Source organism: Brassica rapa, chromosome A10 (genome assembly GCF_000309985.2).
Source record: "Brassica rapa cultivar Chiifu-401-42 chromosome A10, CAAS_Brap_v3.01, whole genome shotgun sequence".
Classification (NCBI taxonomy): Eukaryota; Viridiplantae; Streptophyta; class Magnoliopsida; order Brassicales; family Brassicaceae; genus Brassica; species Brassica rapa.
This window is the reverse complement of record NC_024804.2, coordinates 4,600,715-4,612,992: the sequence shown is the minus strand read 5'-3', so window position 1 is coordinate 4,612,992 and position 12,278 is coordinate 4,600,715. Positions and strand designations below refer to the sequence as shown.

Sequence of the window (12,278 nt, the reverse complement as noted above, 5' to 3'; positions counted from 1 at the left end):
GAGGAACGACTTGACAAACGCTGCGATGACATCTACTTTCCATTCGACAACAAAATCAGTGGACTAGACAACCACGCCGAATGGCTACAGAAAGAAGTCAAAGCCATTCAGAGGCAACTCGCAGCTCAACACCAGATATCAGCATCGATCGACAGGACAATAACGAATCGATCGATGGCAACCCGCCAAGATCGACCAACGAACACATAATCGCATCGATCGACGCCGAGTCTACACCAATCGGCGAGCAGCTGATACACAAGACAGTAGAGTCAATGCAAAAGGAAATGACAGATCTTTCAGCATACGCCTATGACAACATAGGCTGACACCAGGTCAGCATTGACAACGTTCAAGAAAGGCTACAGAACATCTCCAATGTACTTGAGAAAATAAATGACAAATGGACAAGAAATGATGAGGCCACAAGAAGTTTCATTGCATCTTGGTCCAGAATGCGCAGAGATGACGTGGATGCTTGCTTTCCAACATGCAGCTGCTTCTCCACCCAATAGCCAATCACTACCACAGTCAAGCTAAATGACTATAACCAAGCGCTGAGTGGGATGCAACCCACTATTAGGTATTTTTCTTTGTTTTATTAGCTAGCATTTAATTTCTTTCGTTTTATTTCTTTCAGATTTAGGAGACCCAAGTAGGAGGACCTGAATATCGACCGACGACAAGACGTTGACATCGTTCGACATAGGCAACCACACGACGATCGATGTAACACTTACACATCGATCGATATCTAATCCGGTCAGATGTATCTTCTTTACTTGTTACATTTCGTACATCATGAACTATTCATCATAACTCCGGCTGAGTTACACTGAGACAGTGTAATTTAAGTCTGGGGGAGATTTACTGATATAATTTATTTTATTCTTATGTAAAAAGGAATTTCAAATAAATTATGCTTAACTATTGAAAATAGGGACTATAATCCTATATTGATTTAAACATGAATATCTAACTAATCTTTAGCACCATTTTAGATTTACTGGTTGCAGATAGCACTAAAGATGCTAAAGCGGATCAACCTATCAACTACACACTTGCCTTGAACCGTATGAAGTAACCAAAGCTGATTTCCAACACTAAACCTGACATAACCGCTTGTCTTGGGGCTTGGTATACATGGGATCGGATTCTTCAGACATGTCTGGAAGGTAACGCCTGGTTTAGATTATTTATCACATTTTCGCTCTCTAAGTTTCGACCCTAGATTAGTTAGTAAGTCTATATAAAAAAAATAATAATAATAAAAAAAAAAAAAAAAAGAATAAAAGTAAAAATAAGATTTATTGTTTAATTAGGATGAGTCTGAACAAGACTTGGTGGCTAAAACCATTAAGGCTTGATTCCTAAAGACTCAAATAAAAGAGTTCGAAACGAGACTTGGAGGCGGCAATCTTCAAGGCTCGCTTTCCCAAAGAACTCTTAGATATAGGTCAAAAAGAAGTGAACAGAACTTGGTGGCAACCACCATTAAGTTTTGGTTTATGGAAGCCTGTCCAATCTTGGTCACTGATCCTGCAATGGAAGCAGACTTTGACTCAAGAGAGAAATTTAGAGAGAGAGAAACTAGGAACTAACTTTTACCTGCAGCTCCAGATACCTGTCTGAAATCCTTGCATCATGTGATCGATACTCCCAAGGTAAAGCATTCACTTTATATTTATGCTAATAAATGAAATCAGTAGAGGGGATGTCAGACGTGAATTGATGAGTTGTGTTATGTTAGAAATGGTTGCTAAGCTAGGATATTGCATAGTGTGCTTTTGTGATTAGGACTTTTTAAATGTGGTTGCAAAATTGTTGAAGAAAGATTTCTATGTTTTAAAATCTTAAGTTTCCAAATATTTTCAAAGCTCTTTCAGAGAGACTGCCTGTATGTTTTGCTTGAGGACAAGCAAAATGGTAAGTCTGGGGGAGTTGATATACCTTGGATTTGACTAGGGCTGGGATTTCGGATATTCGGTTCGGGTTCGGATAGGAACCGATCGGGTCCGGGTTTTTCGGATAAATGAATTCTATACCCAATGAGTACTTAGTAGATTTCGGTTCGGATTTCGGATCGGGTACTACCGGTTTCGGGTCGGTTCCGGATACCCGTTTCTTATGTGAATTATATAAATATTTGCAAAATAAAATAATTATATACCAGTTTTTTATTTTTATTTTTTATTTTTTTAAGGAAAAGTAAATAGAAATCGTATATATATTAGTAACATGTATTAAATACAACAAAGTTGAACTAGTCTAGTGGTATAACAGTTGTTGCTTTGCCTATCCAACCCGGGTTCGACCCTCAGAAGATACAAATCTATGTTTTTTAAACATAGAATTCGGGTTAAACGGGTACCCGTTCGGTTTCGGGTAAAAACCGAAACCGAACCGATACCCATGGATAATTAACACTAATATCCGTCGGATAAATTGTCTAGGACCGAAACCGAACCGAACCGGTCCATTTCGGATCGGTTCCGGTTCGGGTATTCGGTTATGGATAAAAATCCCACGCCTAGATTTGACCCATTTTTATCCATGATATATAAGTATTTTACTATATATATATCTATGTTTTCTACTCTTCTAGGTATGTTTTCAGGTTCAGGTGCATTTCGGAGTAAATCTATGACTTTGGAGCATTTTGGAGCATAAAAGACATTTCACCCAAGCTGACCACTTAGAGGTCGACGAGATGAAGAATAATCGATCGATGCGCATCAGTGCTGACGATCGATATCAGGAAATGCCTCGACAGATGAAGATTAATATCGATCGATGTACACAAGTACCATCGATCGATGTCGAGACACCAGACGCGGCATTTTGGATTCAGCAGACTTAAAAACCAAGGCCAAGCCAAATTACCAAAATGCCCTGACGAGTTTTTAACCTAGTAGAATATATACTGCAAGTATTTTGACGGCAGAGAGAGCTTTTTTTCTAGACCTAGTTTTGTTACAAGTTTCATTTGGGAGAGAAGATCACTTGTGATTGGAACTCCTTGTTTCTATTTCTTATCATCTATTCTATGAGTTTCTATTTATCTATTGATATGAATTGCTTTGCTATGTCTGAGTAGTTCAACTGTTAGATCCAGGGTTCAGATAGGTTTGTGGGATTAGCCCCAAACTATAGATCTGCCTTGTTGTGATATTCATGAGAGATTTGTATTCATTGCTTGTTTTAGCCTTGCTAACTAGAACTTGATCATATGATTGCATATTCAAGCACCCTTGTTATCCCATCTTGACATCTATCTATCATATTAGGATTGCTAGAGAGGGCTAACCGCAAATTTAGAATCTTAGTAGGGCATTGCATACTCGCGCATAGGCCTGGCTAGAACCTGTCGATCGATGTCCTCAACTGACAATCAATCGATGTTGACAAAGGTGTATCAGTCGACGTCTTAATAGAATATCAATCGACACTCTCTCGTGTCTGCATCTAACCGGTGAGACACGAGATCTAGTCTGTTAACCAGTGGTACATGCGACAGCTGATCACTGAGTTAAGCGAATGAGCTCTAATATATCATGCATGCACCAGTTAGGCATCTATAGGTATTATAATCTCCAACACCTGAATAGTGGTCCTGCATCTAATATCATTTCCAACCAAGTTACATTTATTATTTACTCGCTTGTTACTATTGCTATTTCATTTAAACATTTACACCCTTAGAATTAATAAACACTAGATTTAATTGTTTCCTAGCTCCTTGTGGATTCGATCCCTAAGTATTACATCTGAACCTCTTTTGATGAGAGTAACACTCCTTAGGATAATTTGAGTGGTATCAATGGCCACCCCCCACCGTCAGTTGTTACTAACAGATTTTTTCTTAAGGGTTCAGTGTTCAATCTGCTTCTCCAACCATTCCTTCATAAGCTCTCAGCAGACAATGACTCAATCATTATGAATGCCAAGTCCTTCTGGAATGTCAAAGTCTAAACCTTCACACGAAGGAAAAGGATCTGGCCCTGTAACCTCCCTCACTCTGATCCTTGAACAACTCCCCTTAGCTTGCAGCGACATGAGCTCATCTCCTCCCAATGGTTATATTCCTCCGGGTTGACAATTGAAAAAGAGGCATCTACAACTGCAAAAGCATGTACATTTTTAACTGATGCGGTATAGGAGAGAGGACGCCTCTTCCAGGCTTTATCCTATCATACTCATTGTAAATGGCAGCCACCGAGATCTTCAGATTATTCCTTGGAAAATAGAACAAAAGGGAATGTGGGAAAGTAAACAGCTAATTCATAGCTTGTATCAGAGATCCATGAAAAGATAAACTTACCCAAGGCCTCTCGAGTAACCCAAAATGAAATCCATCTTAACTGCCAATGGAATAGCAGTGCCACTTTCACCGTCGCCTCCCCACTAAACAATACAATATGGGAAACAGCTGGAACAAACATAATAAATCAGTTGGAGATGTTACATATAAATTCACTCTTGAAAATTGTGAGGCAACTTACCAGCACGACGCCAAACACAAAGGAAAACCCGAAGCCCCATTAACCTTCATAAACATGTACCTCCTATTCAGCGATCTCCGAAGGGATAACTGCCTATAATGCCCTTCAACAGCTCCTCGAATATGGACTGACCATCTAAAGAATGGATATTGTAAAAGTAAAGGATGTCGTGTTACCAAAAGATATACCATGAATTTTTTCTAGCACCTGAGTGGCAATAAGAGTTCGCCAAGTCACATCTACAAGCTTCAGTTTGTATCTTCAACTTTCCCTTTTTGGTTTTGTTTGCCGATCAAGGAAAAAATCCTTCTGGTTCAACAACCATGCTTCATCACCTAGAAACTTCCACACTGTATGTTTTTCCCCACGAGATGTGCACTATCTAGATCTTCCATATTAGATATGCTTTTCACCTCCATGAGTTATGAACTATCTACGTCAAGGCATCTATCACACAATGTTGTTCTCCCCAATGAGATATGCACTCCTTAAATCAGAACGTCACCAGTTCTCCCCTTGCTTGATTGTATATGATATCACTCAAATTACCCTAAGGAGTGATTTACTCTCTCAAATAAGAGGTTCAATTATAGTACTTAGGGATCGAATTCACAAGGAGCTAGGGCACACAATAGATCTATCTAGTTATGTAGTTAAGCTAGGCAAGTAGGTTTTAAAATAGTAAATAGCAAGGCTGAACAAGTAGTTAATCGATTGATTGATTGGGGTTTTAAAACAGATATGGGAAACGTTAGATTTAGGGTTTCTATTCAAACAATCAGGTTTATAGAGATATAGATTACTAAGCATATATGGATATTCTAGAACTCAAACAACGAGAATAGTCAATCAACTTTCGTATATTTATACTATCTATCGCCGGATCTAGGACCTCAGCTGTCGTTTGTTGGTCCTGAGAAAGTGCCGATCGATTCTAACAACGGGGTGTCGATCTATACACCTTTCAGCCCATCGATCGATGCAACTAATGAGTGTCGATCGACGTACCTTCCATGGAGCGTTATCGCACGGGTTTCCGCTTGTTTCTAGCAATCCTAGCACAATCTAAGCTAATCAGACAGAGAACCAAACTTCCGCTTGCGTCCTACTATCTATAGGCAAGGTCCTAGTTAGCTACTGTAGAACACATGCATTAAGAACAGTCTAGTTGATTCATATTCATGACACTTAGCAATTCTATATTTTGGGCTAATCCCTCATGTATATCTGAACATAAATCTAACAAGATGAACTACTCATACATGGCTAAGCAATTCACAACAATAAGATAAGAAAACTGCATAAAATAGAATAGAGTAAAGAAACTGGAGTTCCAATCACAAATCTCTGAAGAAGTTCTTGGATCTTCTCTCCACCCTAAGACTCTAAGTATTTTTCTGTATGAAAGTAAGAAAGTAAGAAAGTGTGTGTTACCTAGAACAATGGAAGAGCACATAAATATTAGGTTAAAACTCATCAGAGGTAATCAGGTAATTCTTGTGGGGCTTGGGATTTAATTCGGCTGCAACCAATTAGGCCTCTGTGCGCTTCGTCGTCGATCGATTATTGCTTTCGCCCATCGACCAATAGTCATGGTCAACGGTCAGCTACTGGTTTATCATTTTATCTCCAAAATCACCACTTTCCTCCAAATCACTCCAAAACTTGAAAAATATATTAAAAAGACCCCAAAACAACTATAAAGCATTTAAAAATACTTATATACCATGGCTAAAAATGGGTAAAATCCATGGTATATCAACACCCCCAGACTTACTCTTTTGCTTGTCCTCAATCAAAACAACAAGCAGTCTTTCTTAAAGGTGTTTTTGAAAACAGCAGGGACTCACATAATTTAAGAACTTACTATCATCACCTCAATAATATTGCAACCACATCAAATCAGTCTTAACTTAGAAGTACTTTCTATGCAATATCCTAGTTTAGGAACAAACTCCATTCATCCAACAGTTTAGCAAATCATGTCTGACTAACCCCTCTACTAACCTCACTTGACACATGTAAATAAAAAGGTGTAGGCTTTACCTTGGGAGTATCGATCACTGAACACATGGAATCAACTCAAGAAAGTATCTGGACTTGCAGGTAACTTTTTCTGATTTTCCTTCTCTCTTCTCTCTTCTCTGAATCTGATTTTTTTTGCTAGGCAAAGTTGTAGGCGAATAGTGGGGTCATCGATAATGTATCTACCCCTCGCTTTCAAACAATGTGTGATCATTCTATTTTGTAGAATAATGGGGTCGTAGGAGACACTCCTACCCCTCTACACCGCAAGAAATCATTTCGATCTTTTGTAAATATATATTGATGCCAAAGAGAGTTGGAAGGAAAACAAGGACACTAAGTATAATACCTTCCACACTTGAAGGAGGATTCCGATCCAATGTATACCAATCCCCAAGACAAGCAAGTTAAGCTCAATTAGGTTGGAGGTCAGCTTGGTTCTTTCAAACATTCTCAGCAAGTGTGAAAAATTGGCAGGATGTTCCATTTTAGAATCTATAGTACAATACGCAGTCAATAAATCTAAGAATGGTGCTAAAGAGTGGTTAGATGAGTAAGGAAAATTATAAAAGTTTATTGTCCTCTTCTTGATTCGGTAAAAAATTTTAGAAAACATTTTTAGACTCATAGGTAAATAATATTAGTAAACCTCACCCCAAACTTAAATTACATTGTCCTCAGTGTATATCTAGTCGGAGTTTGGTAAGAATATATATCACAAGTTTTGAATGTAACAAGGAGAAGGATATACCTTATCGCTGATGTCGATGTCGATTGACACGGGGATGTGTCTATCGATTGGTGTTGGTGTTGTACTGTCGATCGATGTCGACCTTGTCTCATCGGTCGATGACAAGTAACCTCTCCTTGGTTCTCTTTTTGGTTTTTTTCTGGTTTTTCTATTTTTTTATTTCTCTTAGACCTGCAATAAAGGTAAAAACAGAAATAAATAACTAGGAAATATTAAAACTATAAGAAATTATCTATTATTAGGTTGTATCCCACTCAATGCTTTGTTATAGTCATTTAGCTTGACTTTGGAGGTTGTATTTGGCTAGTAATGATCAAAATGACCACTTGACTGTATGAAAGTGTCCACTTCATCTTTGCTCATCTGGAACCAAGTGCCAATGAAGCTTCTTATGGCCTCATATCCTCTTGTCCACTGATTCTTCAATCTTTCTCTAGCAACCTCACTTGCATGCTGAAGATTCCCAATGCTGCGCTATTGCATTCCAAGTCTGGTATATGTTGTTTCTGAGATGTTCGTCAGCTCTTGGTAGACATCTTCTGTCAGCAAGTCTTGAGAGAAAGTGATCTCATCAAGCTTATCTTGTAGTGACTTTTTGGTAACCAGCTTGCTTCGTAGTGCTGCATAGTCGTTTTCGATCTATGGTCGAGTTCCTCTATCGATCGATGGTGATGGTTCTGCTTAATAATCGAGTTGTCTCTTAATCGTATCCATCTCGTATCACGTAGTGGGTAATAAACACCATCATACCGATAGGTGAATTATTGTAGCCTATCTTCGAATGGTGCGAGGTGAGCCTTGATCGATGCTTGGATGAAAGCGTCGATCGATGGTTGAGCGTGAGCGTCGATCGATGTGTGAGCGTGAGCGTCGATCGATGTGTGAGCGTGAGCGGCGATCGATGTTGATCATTATCCGCCGAGTACATGTTGATTCTGAAGCATGGTTATGTCTTGCTTCATCTCATCCGTGCGTGTGGTCAACCAGCAGATACTGTTGTCGAACGGGTAGTAGACGTCATCGAGCCTCTTAGAATGATAATCATCTGAAGTTCAGATAGCTTTGTAGATCTCTGCTACTAACTCATCAATCTCTGCTTTGTTGTAGCTATTCTGCTATGATACGGTCGGTATGTATACCTCTGTGTTCTCTCAACGAGGTTTCCTCTTCCTGTTCGGATGAAGTGTGTTTCGTTTGGATTCAAAGTGACTGTCGATCAATGGTGCTTCTGCGTCGTTGATCGATGGTGGATCGTTTGATCTTTCTTCGGGTTGAAGAACTTACTGGACCTATTCATGGCAATGATATCAGCTATGTCCTCCTTGGATATGTTGAGAATGCGTCCATCCATTTCTCTTGCTTGACCTTCTGGATCCCCGAAAATACCAAATTCATCCGGAGTTAGATAACCATAATCTATATTATCTTTGACTTGTACCTCAAGATTAGGTTTTTGATGATCATCGATCGACGATTTGATGCTGCTGTCGATCGATGTTGACGTCGCATCTGCAGACGATGTATGGAGAAGTCCTCTATCATCCATGGCAAGACTATGATACTCAATGTTCTTCTCTCTATGGTAGTCGTCGTCATACTCATCAGATCTCATCTCCGGTAGTTCAGTGTCTAGTGAGAAACTCTCACGAAGGCTCTCATCTACCCAATTGCCAATATAATAGTTGCCTTGTCTGCTGATCGTATCACCATAGTGGTAATCAATCAATGTCTGAGGCTGGGTAGCAACGTCAATGTGCGGATAATAGTGTGCTGGCAAAGCGAAAGTATCATTCGCAGGACTGCTGTCGATCGATTCTCTGAACTTGTCGTCGATCGGCGGATGAATGGCAATGTAGATCGATGGTGGAGTCCCGCTATCATCGATCGATCCTGAATACTCGGTTTTGTATTCATCCTCATAATGCAGTGTCATGCTGCAATGAATCCGGTGTTAACTCCAGTGTTGGACGTCTGTGGCCTCACAACTCTGGCTGGATCGTAGTGGGCATCAGGATTTATCAGTGTTAGTCACAGCTGATTAGTCTGCATATTGCAAACTGCTCCTACAGTGGTCATGAAAGCTCCCCCAAGTATTAGAGAATGAGTCTTGTTCTGCTTGTTTTCCAAGACATGGAAGTCGACTGAAACTAGGGCATTGCCAATCTTCACCTCAGGATATATGATGATTCCTCCTGAGCTCCTTGTAGAATGATCCACGAAAGTGAATGAGTCCTCTGAAGGTTCTACCTTCAGACCCAGATGGTCTGCTATTACGTTGGGTAGTATGCTGACTGATGAACCTATGTCACAAAGCGCACATGGAAACTCAATGCCCTTGACCAAACATGGCACTGCAAATTTACCAGGATCACTCTTCTTCTTCAGTGTAATCCTCTGCTTCATCTTCTCGCTGATCTGATTGAAGATTCTATGTATGTCCTGCTCAGTTTCCTTGGTCTCTCTCAAGAACATCTACAACCTGTGGGTAAAGTAAGGCTCCTCGAATGGCTTGTCCAAGGGTATCTTAAGAACTCTTTTAGTGAAGCTATCCATCTCCTTCTCATTAACTTCTCGCTTGAGATAATTAGGAACCTTTTCCTTTCTTTTCTACAAGGTTATCCTCTCAGAAGTCTGATCAACTCGCATGGGCTCTGGTGCATCATCTAAAAGCTATTCGAAGTTATCTGCCATGTGTTCTGAAGGTTGAGATGGGTTTCTGAGTGCATTCAGTCTTACTACGTCTATGTTTTGGTAACTGCACTCGGTGGGTCAGAGGTGGTCGTCGATCGACGTTAGATGAGTTGAATCGATCGTCGGTTGAGTCTGGCTGTCGATCGACGGCTGGATCCTTGTGTTGATCGATGTATGACTTCTTGATACATAAGGGTTCAGGTGGATGTGGGTGTTTAGCTGCAAACTCCTTCTTGATACATAAGGGTTTGACTCAATAAATTTTTTATGAAAGCATTGTAATAACTACAATTAGTAAACCCTCCCCCCCCCCCAACATCAACTATATTGTCCCCAGTGTAAATTCAGTCGGATTTATGGTGAAAACTAAATCATAAGGACTCAATGTAACAAGTTAGAACGATATACCAGACCGGGATGGATGTCGACCGATGTAAGGATGTTAATATCGGTCGCGGCAGGTGATTCTCTGTCGATCGATGTTGACAGTGTCTCGTCGGTCGATACTCACGGCAATCGTCTACACGGATATCTCTTTTTTTTATGACCTGCAATAAATAAAACCAACATAACTAGAATAATAAAACCGATAAAGTATTACCTAATAGTGGGTTGCCTCCCACTCAACGCTTTGTTATAATCATTTAGCTTGACTTTGGAGGTGATTTGGCTAGTAGTGTTGAAAGCTGGAACTTGTTGGAAAACAAGTGTCCATCTCTTCTCTGCGCTTGTTGAACCATGTACAAGTGAATTCTCGCATTGCTTCATTCCCTCTGCGCCATTTTTCCTTCATTGTTACTGTTGTATTTTCCATCTTCTGCAATCTATCTCAAGACTCTCAAGGTGAAACCGATGTCTTCTGAGTGTGGCGTAGGTGTCAACTGAGATCTCCTTTCCCTGGTTGTGTGTATCAGATGTGTCTGATGTCACCTTTGGTACTAGCCGGCCTCGGTTTCTAGCGTCGTCAACTGACATCTATCTAAGAATGTCGGTCGATTTGTTGTTGCCTTTGTCGGTCGATGCTGATGCTTCAGATCGACGAGCGATGTAACTCTGAATCTCCACTAATTCCCCTTGTATAGCTTCTATCTTGGAAGTCAAATAACTAATGCTAAGATCCATTGGGAAATAGATGTCATCACATCTCCTATCAAGCCTCTCTTCTGAAGTTTCCACAGTTCTGTAGATATCTTCTACCAACTCATCAATATCTGCTCTAGTGTGAAAATCTGGTTGAGACTTCATCGGGTATGAGTTCTTTGGGTCGTCGTCGATCGATGTTGTGTATTATCTGTCGATCGATTCGGAGTGGTGTTTGTCGATCGATGGTGATCAATGTTTGTCGGCCGCACAATGAATCTTGGCTATGTCTTGCCTCATCTCCTCCATGCATGTAGTCAACCAACTTATGCTATCATTCAGTGGATAGTAAACACCATCAAGCTTCATCTGGAAATCACCTTCATTCTTTTCTTGGGCTCCACAAACTACATAAAACATCTCATTGATCTCATCTTTAATGTAGATCTCTGGTACCAGCTTGGTCTGTGTGAGTGAGCTAGCATGTTCTGGAAGACATATGTAGATGTGCTCATCTCTCGAAGCTCTTTCCAGTAGTTTTCTGATATCCTCCTTGGGCACATTGATGATGTGTTCTTCCATATCTCTTGCACATCCATGATCATAGTTGTAGACTCCATACTCATCTTTCTCTTCACAGTAGAATTTTCTGGTTCCAAAAAGGTCTAAAGCTCTTCTGCTGAATTATGGACGTCTGTCGATCGATGTTGGAATGTTAACGTCGATCGACGGTCGAGTCGGATGTGTATACTTTTTTCTTCAAGCAATTGTCTATGCCACCAGATGTGTCATAGACTTCTTTTGTAACCGTATGAGTTGCTGGGATTGTGCATTGTTGCATAAAGAGATTGTCTGCTTCATTAGCCATCTGAAGAATGTCTGCAATGTCCTCTCTGGATACTTGCAGTCCTTGTCCATCTATTGCTCTTGTGTAGCCATCTGGATCCATAAAAATACCAAATTCGTCTGGTGTTAGATACTGGTTATCAAAATTAGGGTTTTCGCTTACAGTGGATTTCTGTTTTGGACGGATGTCGAACGATGATGGAGGCTTTTCGTCGATCGATGGGCGGATAGCTCTGTCGATAGAATGTTGGAAGCGTGTTCTTTCCCTAGTAGCTTCTGCTTGATGTTGATCTGCTTCATCACGTCTTTGCATGTTGAGAAGTTCCTCATAAGTGAAACCTTCATGAAGTTCATCTACTCTGGGCTCATTAATTTCCGTTTCT

At 40.2% G+C, this 12,278-nt stretch overlaps 1 protein-coding gene across 1 annotated transcript; it reads right to left on the bottom strand.

Moving 5' to 3' along the window:
* Positions 1–9,306: 9,306 nt before the first annotated feature.
* LOC103847927 lies at positions 9,307–9,750 on the bottom strand. Its single transcript, XM_009124940.1, has one exon. It carries the CDS (start codon positions 9,748–9,750, stop codon positions 9,307–9,309), a length of 444 nt encoding a protein of 147 aa, XP_009123188.1.
* Between the last annotated feature and the right edge of the window lie 2,528 nt (positions 9,751–12,278).

Coding starts and splice junctions, on each gene's coding strand:
- LOC103847927 (XM_009124940.1), bottom strand. CDS start 9,750: ATGTTCTTGAGAGAGACCAAGGAAACTGAGCAGGACATACATAGAATC.